Genomic DNA, 22,833 nt, shown 5'->3' on the forward strand with positions numbered 1-22,833 from the left:
GTTTGACACACATTATTTTGATTAAAAACCTGTTCAGCGAAGAGTACTCATCGCTGCGAGCACTCGGAGGTGACCGCCTGGTGACAGTGACATCAATAAAATCTTCTCAGGCAACATTCACCTACAGTACACGGATGAGGATGACCGACAAGGACAATGGACAATCCAAATACTGGAGATGTGGATCAGGAGAATAACCGCCTTATTATTACCCATAAATCAGGCTCTTTCAAGAACTGGAGCCCGACATTACTTAACCATTTATGACTCCAACACACAAAAACTGTTACCCGGGGTTTAGGACATTGGCTGTGTAGTCGTAAAAAAGCCAGGTTCGGGCTGGGACATTTATTGTACGTCATCTTCCCGCCTCACTTCCTGTCGGCCGTCTACTCTCTAATAAAGCTGCACTTTGTAACTGGAGTGAAACAAGTCGTCACCAGTGATGGGATGGGAAGGGGAGGGGCTCAACGTTTGGATGAGTGGGGACGTGAAGTGAAAGGGCAGGCCTCCTCAGTGTTGGGAATAAATAGCGTCGGCACCAGTGGGAAATGCTCCATTTGTTTAATGTGCCGTTTTTACGAAGTGGAACCTTTGTAATCGTGCAGACATGGCAACCTCACCATGTATACCACCCCTCTGGAATTTGATCAGGGCTAAAACTGTTTACCAATGTTTGCAGCCTGACATTTATTGAAAGTGGCCTTTAGTAAAAGTCATAGCTGAAGCGTGAAGAGGTTTTCTGATGAGCTTCTCTACTCGCTGGGCCAATAAGGCAGACACTGGTGTGTTAAAAGAGCAATATATCATTCAGTCACATCAGCTGAGGAACAGGTGCACACAGTTATATCTGGATTTACTGAGACGTGTGCAAATCACTCGGGCGGCATTCAATCTTCATGCTTTTTAAGGTTTGCAAGACACGGGATCTCAAATGTTTGTGATGACGAAGGAAGGGACATTGTGGTGTTTATATGCATCTGTGTTTTAGCCATTGTAGTGTAATGTGTATAAATTATTATTGGATGGATTGCAACTCAATTTGCCACTTGACGAGGGTGGCCTGAGGTTATTCGGCCCCAAGCTTTTTGATCCGTGTGAGCGGTTGGTCACCGTGAACTCTACAAGTGGTTTTCACTGAATTCATGACATACCAAAGTTAAAGTAATTACTATTTGGACTTGTGAATGGGCTAGCATAGCACATCTAGTAAATGTGAAGGAAATGTCAATTGTTTTTTGAAATTGTATACCCTGTAAACCCTGATGCCCTTTTCACTGTGGCCTTTTGCACGTCTGCTAACTACAGGATTTATACTTTGTATTTATAAAGACTTGTTCTTCTGAACAGTCACCTCGCCTTCAACTCTTTTAACCTTTTAGTAACGGACGGTTTCTGAGCAGGCAGCATCTTCCCTTCCTTTTTTTAACAGTCTGTCTCTAAGCAGATTACATACCAGCATTCACACCTACATCCTTCAGAGGAACGGTGTACCTTTAACACCGTGCTCTTGTTTTGTATGATCGGAGTCCATTTGCAAATGCAATAATAAACTCTTGAAAAACATCTTGGTTCTCAATCTTAATTTCAGATTTCCGCCACAAAAACTTCCCAAGTTATAATAACGACTGAGACTTGCATGTTTCTGAAGCTTTGCTTTCTCCAGCCTGAACCTTTCTGATGCTCGAATACCAAAAAAACACGACGGATATGGAAACGTCACACCAGCCAAAGCCGTCGTTCAACTAAATGAAACCCTAATTTAATGGCTATGGGTCTGTCAATGCACAGAATTTGAATCATCGCATTATCGACTCTCATCTCGTCAATGTGAACGCTCAGTCAAGTCATTAACATGGGAATCCATTTACATGGGAATATTTCCCATCACTTCCATCCACCCCAAATGACCACGGCATTAGACTCTTTGTCTTGTTAGCTTGCACTCATCTGACAACATTTTCATGCAGCCTGCTGTTAGTTTGGATGATTAACATACAGTTGAACCAGAAAATCTGGCGACTACATTGAGAGGAAACACTGAGCAGTGCAGAACACCCCCGGATATCCGAGCAGCATGTTTCCTTTGTGAATAATGCGGTATTGTGGGCTACTGTTCAATCTTTTGCTCACATGACATTTGGGAATCTCACTGTCAAGAACAAGTCAGCTTTGATTTTTCCTGCCGCTTGTGGGAAACCGATGTGTTGCACCCATCGCCGTGTCGCTGCCTGAGGTACCCGAGACAGCGCACGAGTCAGCATGACATCTCTGTTGTACGTGCCACAGTCTGCTGAAGAGACCCCGAAGCCAAGAGACGAACAGTCAGCAAAAGTTTGGCCAAACATTTGTTTAAATCTTTAACAAACGATAAGCGCAAAGTTGTGCGATAAGCACAACTCATTTTCAACAAGATATCAGGGACATCATTATAAGCGCTGAACACCATGTGGGCGAGTTCAGAATATTATCCGTGAGGAAATCAGATGCAATCCGCCTGTAATAAATATAATAATTGTGTTTGACAAATCAATATGAATCAGGTCATAAAGTGCAACATGTTTGCATCTTAACCACCACATTTGTATGCAGAAAACCCATTTCAACAACGTAGATTCATTACAGATTTGTTCGCTTTTAATAATGTTATTTAGCCGACACAAGAGTCAAATAGAAAGTCTCGCTCTATGCCTACAGGCCATCATTAATGCTCAGCGCGAGTGCTGGAGAACAGCTTTTTCTCTCCCCATTTAATCTCAGCTTGTCTTCCTCTACTTCACTAAATGAGTGCCTACATTTCCCAAGATGCACAGACAACATACCAGAGGCAGCTTGTATGGATTGTATGTGTAGGTGGAGAGACCAGTCCTGATACTGTAAATACATCTCTACAGTAAGTGCGAGAGCTGAAGTGTTTTGAGACAAAACTCAACATGTCTTGTGGGTGCACTCTGGTCCAATATCAGAGTCTCTTGACAATGTTTTAGACCTTTAAAAAAAACAACAACTAGAATCTGTGAATGAAATCTACGTCAGAAGTTTCTTACGGTGGTGTTTTTGCATTAAATCCTTTCTCGATCAATATCCATGGAGGGTGTCGAGCGAGACAATCAAGCTCGAGACGGATGTAAATACATTCAGGAACTTTAAATCTAGTGTGTGTGGTGAGAAAAAAAGAATATGGGTTACATAACATGAGCGTATCATAAGCGTGTGTCCCAGAAAGGATAGTAAAAATCACATTTTTTAATCCATGTACACATCTGCATGTGGCCAGTGTACTCGAGTCTTGCTCCAGGACCTCCTGGCAAGCAGACAGCTTTATATGATCTACTTTAATTGATGGAATGCCATGTAAAGTAGAGTTGTGATCATATATAGCAAAATAAAACAATAAAACAGACGTGAATGACCCCACAAAGCATTTACCCATTTGCATTACAGTCCACAGCTAATTATGATGAAAGCCTAAAGTAGCACACAGTCAACAGCGGCTGACTCGTGTCCACACTAAACCATTCCAGTGTGTGTTGATGCCAATCTCCTGAATAACTACTGCACTACATCATGCTGCGCCATCCTTTCTCTAAATGGAACACTGTTGGAGGTGTGAAGAATGCTGAAGTCAATCTTTTCCACAGTTTACAAATAAAGTACATCAGTGAATAAAGACAACGCCACTTTTGTTCTCTCTTTTTAAATACCTTCCATTTGCCTGCTATCAGCTAGCAGTTCAGCTGTTCTTATTGAATCAACACCTCCCACCTTCAGGTTCATGAGCGAAACAAGAGCACATAAGAAAGGAGGTGGAGTTGCTGTTTTATTTAATGCTTCAGTCACTGATGTTAAAACCCACAAACCAAGCCAGAAATCTAGGTGTAGTTATGGATTCAGACCTCAACCTGAACAGCCATATCAAGACAATTACAAAATCAGCCTACTATCACCTGAAGAATATATCAAGGATTGGAGGACTTATGTCTCAACAGGATGTGTAAAACTTGTCCACGCATTTATCTTCAGCAGACTGGACTACTGTAACGGTGTGTTTACAGGTCTCTGTAAAAAGTCCGTCAGAAAGCTGCAGCTGATTCAGAACGCTGCAGCTCGAGTCCTCACTAAGACCAGGAGGGTGGATCACATCACCCCAGTTCTGAGGTCTTTGCACTGGCTTCCTGTCCAACAAAGAATTGACTTTAAAATCCTGCTGTTGGTTTACAAAGCACTGTTGTGCACCTTGTTGTACCTTCTGCACCTTGTTGTTGAAATGTGCTATACAAATAAACTTGCCTTGCCTTGCTAAAGGCCTTTGTGTGCATATAATTGGATTTTTTTTCTGACACAAAACAAATTGTCTCAAGGACAATGTCTTTCAGGAAACAACCAGATATGCATTCAACTCGGTGAAGACTTCTTTTCATCTTTGACTTTTTGTATTTGTAGAACTAATGCTTATTTTTATTGGAGCTGAATCTGTCAATTCTTAATTAAATGACTCGCAGACGCCTATAAGCGAGAAAATGTCAGACGCTGATGAAAAATGTCCAAGGAGAGTATTCAAATGTCTTGTTTTGCCCAACTGAAGCCCAAAGATATCTCACTATATGATATATGAAAAGCAGGGAATCTTGCTTGAGAGGCTGAACAAAAAGCATTTATGGATTCATATTTACTAGCGATTAATCATATAACGAAGTAGTTGCAAAAATTATTCTGTCGATCCACTAATTAATTAACCTTTTGTCTATCACCACTGTAATTGTTATATTCTTAGGGCTACGATTCAATTATTTTATTGTTGATCAATGGTATGATTTCAATCCGGAAAAAAGTAGAAAAATGCAATTTACAATTTGAGATGACACAAATAATTATATTGCTAAAACTGACACCAAAAATACTGAGTTTACTATCATGCAAAACAAAGAAAAGCAGCTAATTTACCCTCCTTTAATTCTGTGGGGAAAGAATGAAAAAGCCCACCTGGATTATATGATGTGACCAAAGACGCCGTGTTGGTGAGAGAGAAAAGAGAACACGAGGATAATGTCATCTCTTTTACACTACTGACAGTGCGGCTACGATCCAAAGGGATTATAAACAACTCAAACAAGCAGTACTACTTCAAACAATAAAATGCCTGATTGAACCTGAACATGAGAGGGCCTTTGGGAAGGAAGACTTTTGATGTGTACACAATCCCTCCAGTAGTGAATATATTTAGTATTGCACCAAGAAAAAGAGCAAATCACTGTCCTGCCGCCATTCTTCATGGTGAGGGATATCAGGAGCCAAATTCAATAACTTTAGATCATCGCCTAATCCATCTTTGAATCATCACATAGTCTTTGCATAGCCTTAGCCCCACGGCATAATTTAACACTGTCAGACTATGAACTCATCTCCTCCATGGAAAATGAATGGGCTTGGTTCCAAGAACGGGATATCTTCACAAGAATCCCTCAAACCTCTCTGGAGCCACTCAATTTAACTGACTTCAGGCTGTGTCAGAGCGATATCTGCTGGAAAGACAAAAATAGAATCAAATGGAATCAAATTTTGTCCGATTGTTTTGCAGCTTCAATATACTTTTTAAATAGACCCTAACCGAATCATAAGGCTAAGGCCCTATTGGCAGGAAGTAAAGTTTATTACAGGTAGTTTGGAAATTGTTATAAAAGTAGTGACTTTTATTCGTGTTTTAGTGGAATCAATTACATAAAGTAGGAAGAAAAGGAAAGGAAAATGAAGAAGAAAGGGATCACAGACAGGTTTTTGGCTATAGCCATATAAAAGAAAATGTCCTTGCTTTGTGATTGGCATAAAAAAAACTACAGTCCACTATGAGAAAGAACAATTATGAACCACACGACACAACATTACTGCACCACCCAAGATTCACTTAACCCTGTCGTCCCTGAAATTGAATGAAGGCTTTGGGCTAAGGGAATGAAAAGAAAGGGAATCGATTCAGCCACCGGCTCTTTCCAAGACGGCTATTGTGGTTCTGAATTCCACAATAACGGCGGCTCCGACAGTCTGATCATGACTGGATCGAATTTCCAAAATCAGTCATGCGGAGTCGGTAATGAGGGGGTTAGTTCTGTTCATTGAAGCAACCGAAATTTAAATTGGGCAATTATGTTTTTACAGGCATGCCTGTTCCTCAGATGAAGAGAGCGAGCGGCAAAGGTCACTTTTTTTGCATTCTGATTATTTACTCGATCATTTGGTTGCCAAGCTCAGGCTTTGAGTGAAATACCTTTTTGAACAAATGACAGGTTTGTTTCCCTGTCTACGAATCCTCCAGTCAACCACTTTGGTTCAGACTGAAAAAATCTCAACTCTCGGATTGATTGGCACAAATGTTGCTTCAGTATATATATATATATATATATGTATATATATATATATATATATATATATATATGTATATGTATATATATATATACATAAGTTTGTCTTCCAGTACCACATGATTGATAGTTGAGGCCCATTATTAGCCAAGAATAAAATTGTTTTTCCACATTCTACAATGCAATTAGTGACTGTATGCAATTAAAAGAAAGAGAGACTGTAATGTATTCTACACAATGACTCAAACATGCAAGTCAAAGATAGAAATCATGATTAAACCAACCACTATGCATGATTTATTTTCCATCCATGGCCGTTCGAAACAGAAAAACAAAGTAGGCTTCATCTCTGTGTACTCCTGCTGCCAAGCCTATGTTTTTTTTCACACAATGAACCGGCGACAGAGATCTCGGGCCGCTTCCAACATGGTCTGCAAAATGATAAAATACGCGTCCAAGAGCAAAAGGTACCGAGGCACCATTGTGAATCACCAACATTAGTCCGATGACTGGCCCATACAAAACCTTAATTGCCTGGTGTTACTATGCATGGATTCTTTCTCCACAGAGCAATGAGCCGCTGCACAGCCGATCGCTTTCCAAGTCACGAAACGTTAGCTCTGGAACCAGAACATAAAAAGTAGAAAGAAAAAAAGAGATTTGACCACATCATTGAGACTTAACTTGACATGACATCCTATGAATCTTTTGAAGCCGTTACCTGATTATGTTAACGGCACCTTGTGTGATGAATATATATATATATTTATATCTAAATGAAGAGCACTGATATGGAAATAAGCACACCACATTTACTTTCAACACAGCTCAAAGTGAAGTTTGTGTGTTTGCCATGCTTTCAGAGCAAACGCCAAGTTAGAAAGCTGTAGTAGAAAGGCTATACTAAGAGCTTTTCCAGTACATGTAGGTCATTTCTGCTCCCTGTGGAAATAAAGCCAGTTTTAGGATTAGGGGCTATGATTCATTATGACTGAATTTAATTACAGCGAGAGGTGGTGAATGCACCCTCCGTTTTAACATATATCCATTGGATGGTAAATGTCTCGTAGAGGGTGTGTGGGTGTGTGTGGGTGTGTGTGTGTGGGTGTGTGTGTTGGGGACGGAGGAGGAGAAGAGGCTTCAGGTTACTCTAGTAGAGCTGGAATTTGAACACGTTTACATGCGCACACACACACAAGCAGATTACTGACCGTAATCAAGTTAAGGCTAGAAAGTCTGATAACTCGTTTTTTTGTGTTTTCTTCTCCTACAATTTCCAAAAAACAGTCAGACATCAGAATCAACCCTTCGTGCACTATCGTGAAGACAAAACAATAGAGTGAATGGCAAATTATTATGAAGACTGTCTACCATTGATATAAATCAAACAAACAACCAGTTAATTGTTATCAGAGATAAGGTAGTGCTGTGCTTTTGTACCTTCAAATCTCAATATCAATTACAAAAGTGGATTTTGTTCAAATCATTTTAACAATGTCAACAGCACGTCTCCAGGGACAGACCTCCACTTTGGTCCAGGCTGAAATATCTCAACAACTAATGGATGAACTGTAATAACCTTGGTGGCTCGCTGACTTTTCATCTCGCGCCATCATTGCATCAAAATAACAATTAGTTCGATACTTTGATTTATTACCAAATAACTGCAAAACTAATGATATTCCCACCAGCCTCAGTTTTGTTTCGTTTGGTTACGTTCGCATGCTACCCGGGGATGCGCCGATATGGAGTTCCACAGAAATGATGTCTCAGGTCCATGCATTTTGCATTTACATGCTACCACTTGATCATATCATTAAAAAACACAGTTAGCACCTCTATGCTGACGATACACAATTATATCTTTCCTTTGACACTAATGACACCAATCAATTAAACAACCTCAACATGTGCATTGCACAAATCAATAACTGGATGACGTCAAATTTTCTGCGGGATCATGTTTCCTCTCATCTAACATGACTTACTCCTGAAACCACCTCAACTTTGACCAGCATCATTAAATGGATTACAGAGCTGCTTGCAGTTTCACCATTTATCCATTATTTTGAGTAATTTCATGTTCTCTGCTCACTTGCCAGCTTTCTATTGCATTGTGTGGCCTTAATAAGGTGTAACTGACTCAGGTTAGAGTTTACTGGGGAGTTAATTTGTTGTTGTGACAATATAGATATAGATATATAAAGATCAGCTGCACACCAACTTCTACGTCTACTTGTGTTTATTTTATTCACAATCACATATACGTAATTATTATAAACTGTGTTCCACCAAATCATAGTTTCTGCCCAGATTTTCCAATTATCAATCTTTCCATCTTCTCCCTAGATACAAGTACCCTTCCTTGGGAACCATTAGTGTTCCTTCAGTGGTATTTTCGACCGAAGCATCACATGCAACAAATCCAAGGAACCCAGATGCGGTTATAATATACCAAGTAAGTTGGTTTCCCCTTCACAAATCAACCTCTGTTAATCAAATTCTTCTTCTTCTTCCCTTAACATGAAAAATGACACCAGGTTTCTCACTTAGATGGATGTCTCGGAAATTAGGCTACAAGTGAAGAACAATCGGATTACTACGACGCTTCGATGTTCGTAAGAGTCGATGGAGGTTTGATAGGCGTTAACCTGGGGTCCCAGAAGCAACAGAGGGTAATACAGAACCAACCAATCTGAAAGAAAAAGCGTGATTCTTTGAAGGAGAAATAATTGAGAGGTGAGGAAACTCAATATTGCTGCAATGATCCTTTAAGGAAACATTTATGATTCTGTCTGGTGGTGTATCAGGCTGTATGAAAACCAATTCCAGATACACTTAGACCAAACGGCTTTAATTTCTTACAGATGTGAAATGTAATTAGTCAGAGCATGAAAAATGGCCGCCCCTTTATAATGTCTTTGAGGAAAAAAAGTCAAGTAGCCTCTGCACACCGACGCCTGAGCAACATCTTTGTGCTGTGCCTCCTCAGATCACGTATTTATTTTCTGTTCTCCAACTAATACAAAATACAGATTTCACAAAAGGTAAATGGTCTTCCAACCTCTTATTTAAAACACAAAACCTTCAAGTAGCAGACATTTAACGGACTTCTTTGTTATACATGAGCTGCTGTTAAGCCCTGCCACGCTTACATTATTCATTGGAATGAAGAAGAGTGCATGATACCAAACACAATAGTCTCCGGGCCACCTGTTATCCATTTTGGAGAGCAAGAAAATGTAGAGATCTAAAAAGGTAACTTTTGTGTATTCATGGTATGTCTATACTCTCGGCACAGGCGGAGGACCTCTCGTGAATTATTCAAGGTCAGACCTGTTGGGGATGTGGAAAATCCAATAGATCAGCACTTCAGGAAACTTCCCCATACGCAGACAAGAAAAGCATATAAAAGAGGATTCAGACAGAAAACGTGAAATGAAAAACAACTCCAATCTATCTCCCAACTCCCTCTTGCCCACAATATCCCTTACTGTTTAATTAAGTTACAGTATTACCAGCGACAGGAAAGAGTATTCGTCTCACACAGTACATCCACCTCAATGCCACAATGACGGACATTTGTTTTTACAGAGCCGTAAAAACACCTCCATAAATTTGAAGAATTGAAGGCGAGAGGGAGGTGAGAGGGAGTAAATCCAAGCTCTAAATAACAACTCAGGTTTGCCAAAAAGACAAACTGCTTCTGTGATGAATGCAAACACATGTAGTGTAAATCACGGTACAAGACCAACACTCCTTTCTCAAAAATGACTCCTTCGTCGCTTGCCTACTTTGACTTGCACGGGTCTTTTTTTGTTTTTTAGAAACACGTAAACAAAGGAGAGAATGCTGGGCTGTAGCTCATTTCATGCACCGTGTCTGGAGAACAGCACTTTTATTCGACAGATTTATCAAATTTAGAGTGTGCAAGCTACCCACTGGAGCACATTTGCCTTCGGAGTTTATGGGTCAAAGCAGCTGCAGGCCTACAGTCTACCCACGCAGGTGTTTTTACTGATGTTCTCTGATTAGACCTTTCTCAGGACTGCGTAGGCAGGTACAAATTGTGCTCGGATGATATTTCTCTCACTCTCTCCTGTGACAATTGTTAAAGGTGTTAGGGCAGGCACTCTGTCGCCATTATCATTCTTACAAAACAGTTAGGTGATGATGTATGTATACGTCTAAAAGCTCCGAACGTCCACCTGACTGGAGGTCAAATCAGTCTCTTGCATGGCTACATTTAGACAGCCTTGAAAATAGAGATGCAGCTCTTGACCGGTCAAAACCGGTCGATGGTCAACTGATTGGCCATGACCATGTCGTGTACCTGCCAAAAATAAGCCGTAGAGGAACATCCTTTTGTTCTGTCCTGTAATTGGGTGCAGTTTGGGAGAAAGTTAATGTAATAGTCAATGTTTTATTATGAACACACAATTGGATTTCAATTTTCTTTTTTTCTTTTTTTTTTTTTAATGATAGTGTTTGCTGTCAATTTAGAAGAAAATGGAAATTGGCACAAATCTGAATTGTCGGGGCAGATTTAAAAACAATCGGCCGGGAATATTGCAATAAGTGCTTCTTACAAAACAAGATGCAGCTAAACAATACTGTTTCTGTTGGCTAGCCATGCACATGACCATATTTGTATGATCATTTAGTCCACACAATCAATAGTTAAAAAACGAAAAAACCCTAAATGTGCGATAAATTCAATATTTAGTTGGCACGCAACCCTCAAATTTGAGATTTTAGTTTTCTGAAATAGTGCTATGTAAACTGTACGAACCCATCCATACATTTGGTGTAAAAATAACAATACAATAGCTGCTGAGCTCCAATCCACCTGGGCAGTTCTGAGGTCTTTGCACTGGCTTCCTGTCCAACAAAGAATTGACTTTAAAATCCTGCTGTTGGTTTACAAAGCACTGAATGGTTTAGGGCCAAACTACATCTCTGATCTGCTACTACCTTACGAACCATCCCGACCCCTCAGGTCGTCTGGGACCGGTCTACTTTCTGTTCCCAGAGTCAGAACTAAACATGGAGAAGCAGCGTTCAGTTTTTCTGCTCCACATATCTGGAACAAAGTCCCAGAAAGCTGCAGGTCTGCTGAGACCCTCAGCTCATTTAAATCAAGATTGAAGACTTTTCTGTTTGCTGCTGCCTTTAATTGAACCACATTCAATTCATATATTAATCAATTTCCTGCATTTCTGCATTTTACTACTGTATTTTATTTCTTACACTGTTCTTAATTGCTGTTAAATCTCCTTTTCTTTTGCCTTATGTTTTGATGCTTTTAATGGTTTTAAAAGGACTGCACAATATGTCACCATTTCCTCCGGGACCGAGTTTGTGCAAGGCGTACACGATAAAACGCAGATCGGCAGAGATCTTTTCCAGACGTGGTTTGTGTGCGAGTAATTGCAGAATTGTGGCAGTGTATGGTTGATTGCGTGCAGCGTAATGTCTCAGGGAGACATCGATTATTGTTTCAATGTATGTTTTAAATCTCCTTTACTTTTGCCTTTATGCTTTTAATGGTTTCATGTGAAGCACTTTGAATTACCTTGTTGTTGAAATGTGCTATACAAATAAACTTGCCTTGCCTTACAATCAAAAACAATAATTCATCTTGAATGTGCCATCCACATGAAGTGGAAGAAACATTTACAGAGACTTGTGCAGATGTATCTGAGCCGACAGCATTCATTTGATCTTTTTAAACACCCCTTTGCAATTATGGGAATTCATATTTTGTTCTGGAGAAATATACAGTTTATTGAGCGTTTACACTACATCACACGCTACACTGTCTTGACTTTGTCCTGGCCTTTTTGCTGGACATCTATAAATTGCTCTGCTGATGTTGATCCCAGTCTTGGCCCCTATATGTGAGAGAAAGTGTAAACAATGTTCCTCTCCCGTCCTTTCCCCTACCCCGCCGATAACTACCCTCCAGTCTAGTTTACACTGCTGTTTTCATCCACTGTGATTCCCTGGCTCTGATAAAGGCTTTCCCACCATCCCAGAGGGCCCCCGGATGTCTCATGAGCTCCCCCCCCCCTCTGTGAGCTCTTGTCTCTGGGTGCCGTGTGTATGATGTCCCCTCTGTCAGCTTGAATCACCCTCCTCTCCGGCTCAACATGCTGCTCTCGCCGCTCCCCAGCTGCACCGCTGTGTTTGCGGCACCAGCGAGTGTGAGTCGACGCTACTGAGACTGACCTTTGCGGCGGCGCCCCGTGCTCTGTGATTCCAACCCATTTGACAGCGAGCGTCGAGTGGAATGCTAATGAAGTAGCTTGCATCGTAACATGCTATGTTGGCTCCATTGTAATTACCTGTGGGATTATCCCTGATGCCCATGATGCAAATTGTTTGATTATTAAACAGAATTACTGTCATGCACGACACCAGGCCCCTGCTGCCAGGTCACAGATGACTCATGATGCACACTCGTGAAAATGCGTAATCGCTGTTGCAATAAATCAGATCAAACAGTGGCACGGTTGCAAAGAGGAAAAAGGAAATTTCCAGTTTCCTATGTGAGATAAGTAATTTCCTTTCTGCAGTCTCGCTTGACGACAAGCTATAAGAGATTCTACCATCAAGAGATGTTTGCCATTTGAGGTTTGTTTCTTCTGTGAGTGTGAGCCTGAATGTTTCCTGAATTATAAGGTGATATAAATCCAACTAGTACTCTGATGGTTAGCCGGATTGCCAACTTTGAAGAAATATCTACAAATAAAGTGAGATTCAGCATAAGGGCTTTGTCTGTGTGCTTGTACCTCAAAGGCATTCTCCAGTCATCTTGAATTGGAACTGATCCATGAAAAAAAAAAAAGGAACAAAAGTTATTGAATAGAAGAGGGGATGTTCCAAAGGGTAAAGAGAGGGAAGTCGGTGCATTAACAAAACAAAGATCCAATCATGTGTTCCAATAATTGCACGCCTGCTAACGTTGCTTGTTCAGCAGAAGCTACAGATTGGTGCGTTTCAACACTTGCAAATATTTAATCACATGAACACCGGGCAGAAAATGTTAATCACATCATGTTTACAAGTAAGTGTTTGTTAAGTGGATGAGTCGCGCCGGCATTTTGCGCTTGTTTAAATATGTGCGTGGCCAATTTGCAGCAGGGAGGCTGTGCAGTTTTTGTTCTTTAATGTATGTTTCCGATGGCTTGATGTGACTGCAGCTGATTCCAGGTCAGTACACTTACCCGAGGCAGAATGCCATGGCATAATAGGACATTTGGTTGTGAAATTCAGAATCTGACAGAATGCATTAAAGCCAATCAGACTGCAGATGCAAAGGGAGTAGCCAGGCCAAAGTGATGACTTCCCATTTCCTACCAACTGTATGATATTTCCCTTTGCTTCCAGCCAAACAAATGACCAAATTGTGCAGCAACTGTGCCATTGTTTGGACACAGAGTCCTGTTGTTTGTCATATTATACCCGCACACAGCTGACTAAAACAATTACCGTTTATGTCACTCTGGTGTTTTTGCCTATAACCGGCTGGCAATTTGAGAGCCGAGTGAGAAGCTTTGGTTCCATGCTTTTTATTTTTCTGTTTTCGCAGAAGCGACATAACAAAAATTCATTTCTAAGGTCATTCTCCTGACATGGCAGGACCTTCCACACCGCTCACACTGAGTCACGAGGTCAGGGTGTTCTGCCCTGACTTTGCAGCGTTGGCGGCGTGCCCTTGTGATACCGAACAAACACACACCATGTGACAACTATGATCTTAGGGAACAAATAACGTGACAGCCCATCAAGCGCCCAGGCAGTCTGCTCTGCCAGCGGGGACTAAATGAATCAGATTTTCCATATTTCTGAAAGGGTTAGATCGGAGCATGAGGTCAGATGTAAAGATGTGGCTTTATACACGTTGTATTCACCCTAGACTGCTAGGGCCACCACCAATACAAACACACAAATACAAAACAAAAAATCAATCAATACATGTGTTGACAAAAACGGAGAGAATAGCTTTTAGAAAAGAGGTTATAAATGTGTATATTCCTCGTGGATAAGCAGGTCTCTACACATATATGAATAAATAATCAGCATGTTTGCGTCCTGCGGGATTTACCGACGAGAAAAAGCACGTGTAAAAGAAATGAAACACTTAAAATGTACTGGCCTCTCTCCTGCAACTTTCAAACGGCAAACACAGGACAAGGACACAACATCCAAATCAGAAAACAGATGTTCACGAGCAAAGAAATACTCTCGCCACAAGTCAGCTAGAGTGGGTATCTGGGGACACACAGATCAGATAAGAGGGGGTTTTAAGATACTGCGGACGCCTGGACAAGAAGTGAACCGCCTGGACAAGAAGTGAACTGCAGCAGTGTCACAAAATACACCAGCTCTGGTTTGCTTTACTCCAGCATCCAATAATAGGGCAGTCAAATGTATCCGAATTCCAGCTGGAGACGCTAATCCAGTTCAGAGACGGCAAGGAAATGGGCTTGTGAGAGCAGACCCCGGCAAATGCATGCAGATGAGAATGATTATCCTGCAGATGAGTGGAAAGATGAAAACTAATTTAATAATAAGACCAGAGATAACAGGGATCTGGAGACCAATCCGAGACCCATCTGGCCCGCGCGGCACACACACTGGAGCCATTTTACTATGCGGGAGCTGTCCACTGACAGAGCGGTGCTGAAAGCTTTGTGTACACCAAACACTGTGATGTAAACCAGCAAGTTTACAATGAGCAACTTCAACAATTTCTATTTGATTCGAAGAAGAAATCCTAAAAGTTGATATGATTTGGATATTTAGATGGGAAAGTAACAGTGCAGTGCATTTTGAGGTACTTGTGCCTGCATGAGTATTTCCATTTTATTCTGCTTTATACTTCTACTCTCCTACTTTTCAGAGGGAAATGTTGTACATTGACAACTTTAGTTACTAGTTACTTTCAGTGATGGAAAGTAACTAATTTCAGGAGGAAACATTTTACTTTTTACTTTTGCCATGACAGTTTTTTATCCGCTTTAGTAACTAGTTACTTCCAGTAGTGCAACATTACTTGGTACCTATTCAGGTTCTGTATTTAAGCTCATTTGAGGTACCTGCATACTTGAACAGTTCAATTTCACAATATCATTTCAGCTACTTAACTACATTTCAGAAGGAAAACTTGTGCTTTTTACTTTAGATTTGTAAGAGTTATAGCAACTAGTTACTTCCAGTAGTGGACTGTAACTTAGTACTTATATTCAGGTTCTGTACTTAAGTACATTCTACTTGACTCTTTTAAATTCATACTGTCTTGTACATCTACTTCACTACAAGTATTTTTAATCAAGTTCTGGACTAAAACACATGTATTTATAGGTGTGTGTGTTTGTATTTTTACTTCAGTATTTCCATTTCATGCTACTTTATAGTTCTGACTGTCACTACATTGATCTGACAGCTCCAGTTTATTTTGCTGATTGACAACAAAGGACGACAGCCTCCTCAGCAGCCCAGCAGTATAGAAAGCAGCGTAAAACAGCTCATATAAGAGTAAAACGCTGCTTACACAACACATAATATAATTAATAGTCATTTTCAGATATCTGAACACTTCTTCAACTGGTGTGCATACATTTGTTTTTACCTGAGAAAATGTGATCCATAACAGAAAAGATTTGTCGCTGCGTCCTCACGTTAACTGTAGCGCCATTTGTGACACTGGGAAGGTTTCAAACCTATTTATCTGCCAAAACATGCATTACTTTGATCTAGAACACCTACAGTATAAAGACACATTTGAGTAATATATATATATATATATATATACACATATACTTTACCTTTTTTCTGGGGACTGATTACAATGCAAATGACCCTGTCACGTTGTACACCGCCATCTAAACTAAAACTGCGCATTCATACGAGCACATACTTCAGCCTGGCTGGGGGATAAAATGCAGAATACCTTCCTACGCTGTCTGTTCATACTTCATTTGTTTTACATTGTATATAGGGCATTGGGAATATGTACAACTCTGTAAACCACTGCTGTGTCCCAGGTTTTGCAGGTCATTATGGTAAGAGCTTATTGATATGTGTATCGCTGTTCAGGTGCACTAAACCTGGTGCCAGACCTGCAGAAAATAGTGTGTGAATGAGTTTATCATGAGAGTTTCTTTTTCTTTTTTTGTTATTTTATGTGCGTGTAACAACACATTGTGAAGCCGTGCTTGTACCGAAACATTAATAGTCACAGATCGCTTACCTTGCCGACATAAAGTGGTTCATTTCCTGTGTACTCCTCCAATACGAAGAACTGGTTCCATACCCAGCTGCGTTTGTGCCTGTGCAGGGCCTCCCAGGTGTCTGGATCAGAGTGCGGGGACTTCTCCAGATCCCCAGAGCTGGGATTCAGCCCCCAGCAGCCCCTCTCCCGCAGGGGACACAGGAGTGCCAGGAGAGCCAGGGCTCCGCATATGCCTGAGCAACACCACCCCATCATCTGGGCCCCCTCCAAAAAGCACCGAGGCCAGAAGAGGAGCGGGAAAAAAATGCAAAAGAACAAATAGACAGCAAGAAATGAAATGTCAAAACCCTCAAGGTTTTATCCACACAGTCCTGGTCTTGTGTTTCACCACAGAGCAAGAGCAGTCAGACCAAGAAAAGAGCGCATGGGTTGAAAAAGAGTCAAGCTCTGCATGTTGCCGTGTTGCTCTTCTTTTTGTCCTGATTGGAGACTAGAAGTGGGATAATTCCCTCCACTTAGGAGCCGGGCAGTTGACATTAAAGCTGGGTAACAGGGTCAGGGGCGACCGGCTGTATTATTGGCACCTATCAGAACAGAGAGAGAGGAGAGGGGGTGGGGGAGGACAAAAAGAGAGAGACAAAGACATAGAGGAGAGAAGAGAGAAGGTACCGTCAGCAATATCGCCTCTGTGACCGCAGTCACTTTAGACAGCAAGTAATGTGCTTGCTGATGCAACGATAATGACGTTTTTTCACCAATCCTGAGAAGGTTGGTCAAAAAATGAAGCCACTGAATATTTATTGTCCGTGCAATCAACACGGCGTCCTTCACCTACACGCAGGGCGAAGAAACATTGTCCGAGGTCGAGATGTTAATGAGGGTAAGATGGAGGGGCGGGGGGGGAATGACAATGATTTCACAGCGGCTGAAACAACAGTGGCTGCGTGGAATAGCAATCAAACGGCATTCATCTGGCTCCCTATTATCTGGGCTTCACCTCGCCAAGGTCGTTATTTTGTCACATTTTCTCTCTTTGTGTAAGAGCGCGCGGCGTAACGGCTCAAAACTAACAAGCCACATGATCTGCGCGGCGGGCTCTCATCGGCCCGAGATTAACAATAAATCGGCGCCGTCAGCAGCATGATGGCCCGAGCGCTCCTGACCTCTACTCCGAGCAGTGTGTTCGTCCCGGGCCCGGACTCACGCGAGGGGATCTGTCTCCCTGCCGTCGTCATGCCGTGACAGATGAAGCCCTGTCAGAGCGCTGGAGAAGAATCAGCTCCTGACAGATAATGTTCTTCATGTCACAACACATCCAGGGAAGTCCCGAGCAGTTGCGCAGTTACACAAACGTCCTAATGTAATGTCGCTGGTGTTATCCGTCTAATTTGACGCGTAACAGTGACTTCCCTCAATGTATTATTTTTGAAGGAGGAATATGAAAAGACGTGGGAGAGCTTGCACATTTGAAGCTACATCTTTGGGATGTTGCCGATTCAGAAATGGCATTTAAACTTCAAGAGGTCTTCCAAAAGCAGTCGTTTAAAAAAAAAAGAAAGAAAGCTGAGAGCTTGACCACACATGTGTATTTGCTCGCTGACCTCTCTTGCTCTCTCCTCTACGCTGAGTATTGGCAGGGCCCTGGACTAGGAAGATAATTGCTTTGGCATAAAGTGACCTCTTTCTTCCCACACAGATTCTTCGGTTCTCATTTCACTTCGTCTCTGTTCCCCGTAGCAAAATAAAAACAGCACACCACGACATCCTGTGGAAGCGATTTGCTATATTTCTCATTCGCTGTGGCGAAAGTAATTATCCGGTGCTAACAATCAACGCGGATATGAATACCATCAGCGTGATTGACACCTCTGCAGACACCTCGGTGTTTGCAGAGGAGCACCCCAAGCATTGAAAGTTCAAATTGTTAATGGAGGCATCTTGAAATATGTGTCTCCCCCCCACCTCCTCCCCCCCTCCTCCCCCCTATCCCAACTTTATCCCAGAAGCCATAAATCTGTGGAAACATCCACCCTGATCTGCTCTAACATGGACTAGAAAACAGAATGCACGCTAGGGCTGCAACACATGACTGTGGACACACACACACACACACACACATTCAAAGTCACTGCATGACAATTTAATGGTAGAGGTGGAAAGTGGAGCAGATCTGTCTGCAGGGCAGCTGTGAAGGCAGGTTGCAGCGGTGGTATTGTGGGGGAGAACATCGGCGCAGGGTCAGTCCGAGCCCGGCGTCCAGGTTAATGCTTCTCATTCCGCTAAACCCTGAACACTGGAAGAGATGGGAGTCACATAGAGGCTGGAGACAGCACTAATGGAGCTCTGGGTGCAGCAGATATTGGCTTGTTATTAAATGAGCTTTTACCGATTTGCTGGCGAGTTGATTTGTCCAAATTATTCAGCAATTGATGCTGCGGAGAAATCCATTTTTTCCAATACATCTCTATTGTTGATCATTTTGAAAGATTACAAGCGCGTAGCGTCAAATCTAGCTTGAAATGAGTTGCTCTACTCGCGAAGAAAATACAAGGAGACGCATGTGACGAGAGTGTTTTATGAAGTGTATCTTCCCCGTCCTCTCCTTCCTGTTGGTGTCAGGTGATTGACAGTAAGCAGAGTGGAACGCAACGCAGAGTTGATGTGAAAACGCTCGACTCGGGCACACTGAAGTGACAACGAAGCAGAGAAAGAAAACTTTGGGGCCCCCCCCCCCAAAAAAAGAAAGAAACTTGGACTGAGATGGATTTTCTCACTCTGTCGTTGTTTTTTCATGCTGTACAGGAGTGTCAACCAGTCTTAAATATGTCTTAAAGTATAATGACTGACTGTGGAGCTACAAAACAGGAAATGTGTAAAGAAGAAGAACTGGCACTAATGTTTAAGAAAAGAAAACAGAGGCACATATCAAACCGCCTATTAAAGGCAGTGTTAGCCTTCTGATGATGCATTAAAGCACTGGCAATATGTTGGCGCCAAATGCGCTACATGCTGTGGCCTTTAATTAACATGAACAAATATCAACGCACAATATCATATTCTGGCAGAGTCTATACCAGCCTTTTAAATCAACAGTCAGAGCCCATGTTTGACTCCCTGCGGAGAAGACTCATCGTGTCATCGCCAAGACGCCAAATGAAGTGAAAATGTGAGATAAAGCCGTGAACGTAAAGCCTCCCCTTCATCCCCCGGCTCTGTTTCTCTCACACACAGTGTTCTAATCCCATTTGCCAGCCTCACAACAGGATTACCAGTGCTGGGGCGCTCGGTAACCAATCACACGCTTCCTCTGATCCATATTCCCCTCAATCATTCGAGTGTCTTCAGTCACAGGCCAGATCATCACAAACCGCTGTGAACTTCACTTCGTTATGGTTTCAGACACTTCGCGACGGCTGTTTGATGTTTGATGTTATGGCATGAAGTCAACCGGCAACTTTTTTGTTCTTGTGAAAGCTCTGTTTGCAATGAAAAGAAAAGCTAAAGGCAGCAGATGAACAGGTTTCAACAATGTGGCTAGTCACTGATTTTCTCCTGCACCTCCGGGGGAAGATCAGAGCACAAGTTCATCGCCGGTGGGTCGTCAAGGACACCTTCAGTACAGACGGGCGAGACTCTCGCTGACGCCGGAGCTTGAACCCGGTTGGTTCCCCCATTAAAGGATTTCTAATAACTCATCTCGCATTCATTTGAATTCCTCCCTGCATGCTTCGCTAGCAGATTTGAGGCTGACTGACACTGTGGGCAAGACACAACGCAGCATCCGTAAAGAGTTCCATAATTGGGTTTTTACAGTGTGATACACATGACGTACTCGCCTTTTCTTTTGTTAAATCACTCTTGAAAAAGATGCTTGAGCTGCACTATGAAGCACCGGTCTGTCCACCAAACAGCAGTTGGATAATTGATAAATGAAAAGAGGCAGAGGTGCGACACTGTATGAATCCTACCTTGAATTTGAATTCATGTTCCCCGTAATAAAAGGCAAAAAAAACCCTGAATGAATAATGAATATATTTGAAATAATGATTCTTACAAAGTCACTCAACTGAGACCTTAAGTTCCGCACATGCACAAACAAATCCCTGACCTCACAGCGACATGATCATATCAATCATAAATGCTGCTGATGGGTTGTGCAAAACACCATCACACTGCATAACCTCTCACTGTGGGGACTGCAGGGCTCACAGGCAACCAAAACACATGTATCGCTCCGCACAGTCGGAGATCTCATACAACGTGATGCGTTTTGCTTCAAAATCAACTTGCAATAAATAGCCATCATTCTTGGTCATCTCATTGTGTATTGATCTATGTTTTGTCCCTAAACAAGAGGAACATTTCTTCCTTTTATTCCCACTGCAGTTATCAGATTAATGAATTCCCTTGAAACAGGTGGAGGTATATTAATCTGAAATAGGGCAGATTTTATAATTTAGAAACTCCTGCGTTTGATTGAATATATGATATAACTTGTTGTTTTCCCTGCTTGCAGTTTTTCCCCACTTCTCATTAAAAACTGATATCTTTTTCAGTTCTGCACTCCGTGACTCTTTGACACGCACTCTTTGCAGTGTAAATCAGCAGGTATCCCTCCGCTCGGCCTTGCGACCTGATTGCTTTGACCCTCCTGTTAACTATCAATCATTGCGCATTCGCTGTCAACACCTGCACGACGCAGAAAAAGTTCGCAGGGCGCACCTGTTCCCGACTCGATGAGAGACGGGTTGTCCGATAGAACGAACTAAACTAAACCACAGATCGATTAAACATCTTAACAACTTCGGGGTTTGGAGAAACAAAGCGGAAGAGGACAGAGGCAAACAAGCGCATGATGGGAATCAAGCAGCACGGAAACCAACAGTGAGATCGTCGCCGCAAGAAACCTGTGACCACGGAATACTAATTACAGACGGGACAAAAAAATGCCCAGAATACATAAGTAGAACATAAATTAACTGAGATGCATTATGGGAATGTAAACAACACAACAACAACAAAAAAGTCGGCACATGATTGGAACTGTCCTCACTGCGCTGAGAGATCGAATTACTCACCGACAGGAGATGGAATAACTTCACCGCCGCGCACAGATGGTGTCTGGTGCTAAAAGTTGTGGGTTTTTTCCCCTCTCTCTTCCTCTCTCGCGCTCTCTCTCTTCACACAGACAAAAACAGCTTATGTCAAAATAAATAGTTTAAAAGTTGTCATGATGAAAATAGTCCCGGTGGCAGAGCAGGGCTGCTGGAGATCGGCGACTGGATCGCGCGTAAATGCTTTCCTTCGGAGAGAGGGACCAGACTTACCACAACCCTCTCTCTATTTCTCTATCACACCTCCCTCCTTTTCTCTCGCGCTCTCTCGCTCTCTCTCTCTCTCTCTATCTCCTGCGCAGTGCTGCCTCCGTGCAGGGAACCCCAGCTGCAGGGTTCGGGCATGTATCTATCTATGGCTCTCTTACACAGGCGTCAGGGGACGCGCAGCAGCGAAGAAGAGTCACAGCGCCGCGCGAAACGCTCGCATAAGAGTCAAATCGTCGCTGACTGTGGAAGGAGCCGATCTAAATAGTTTGACCAGAATAAGTTGGCCGGGAGGGAGACAAACAAACGCACGCAGCGTTCCTGGCACAGACAACGAGGCTCCGAATTTCCAAACCTGCCAGGTTATTGGCAGCAGATGGTATGTGTACTGTTCAATCATTGCCTCGCTGGTGGAAGGAAAAAGAAAAACCGATACAAATTTCTTGACAGCTTCAGCCAATGAGAAGGACTGAAACACCCCCCCCCCCCCCCCCTCCTCCCTCCCTCCCCCACCACCACCCTTCACAATGCGAATTAATTAAATAATTACATTACATTTTCATGACAGAAACACACTTGTCCTTCATTTCACTTGCATAATACACACTTTCCAAATTTACTTTTTTGAAGTGCATTTCCACAAAGATATCTGGGCGCTGGTTTCTATTCAGAGGTGTGGATTTATGTCCAATTAGAAGCAAACTGAGCTCCAGTGGTGACAGAAGAATGCAGCATGAGGCTGGCCTCTCTAAACTACTGCACCTCTGAACTCACAGACCTTTGAAACCAAACCAGAATAAGTTACATTCCTAATTAGCGACAGTAAACATACGGTGTTGCGCCGGCGTCTCCAATTAATAACACAGACATTTGCACAGAATATAACACTGTTCTTCTCCAGCCTCGCCAGTGCAAA

General features: G+C 42.3%; 1 protein-coding gene across 1 annotated transcript in view; it reads right to left on the reverse strand.

Annotated features, from left to right (window-relative positions):
• Positions 1-16,851, reverse strand: part of LOC306793848 (cadherin-7) — a gene marked incomplete at both ends in the record, with an annotated part of 71,246 nt that extends 54,395 nt beyond the window's left edge. The window contains one exon of the mRNA XM_079291640.1: positions 16,615-16,851. Within this exon, the coding sequence (XP_079147766.1) occupies positions 16,615-16,851 (237 nt within the window). The remainder of the gene's footprint in view (positions 1-16,614) is intronic.
• Positions 16,852-22,833: the final 5,982 nt, after the last annotated feature.

This window comes from Melanostigma gelatinosum (genome assembly GCF_949748355.1).
Source record: "Melanostigma gelatinosum genome assembly, chromosome: 20".
NCBI classification, from domain to species: domain Eukaryota; kingdom Metazoa; phylum Chordata; class Actinopteri; order Perciformes; family Zoarcidae; genus Melanostigma; species Melanostigma gelatinosum.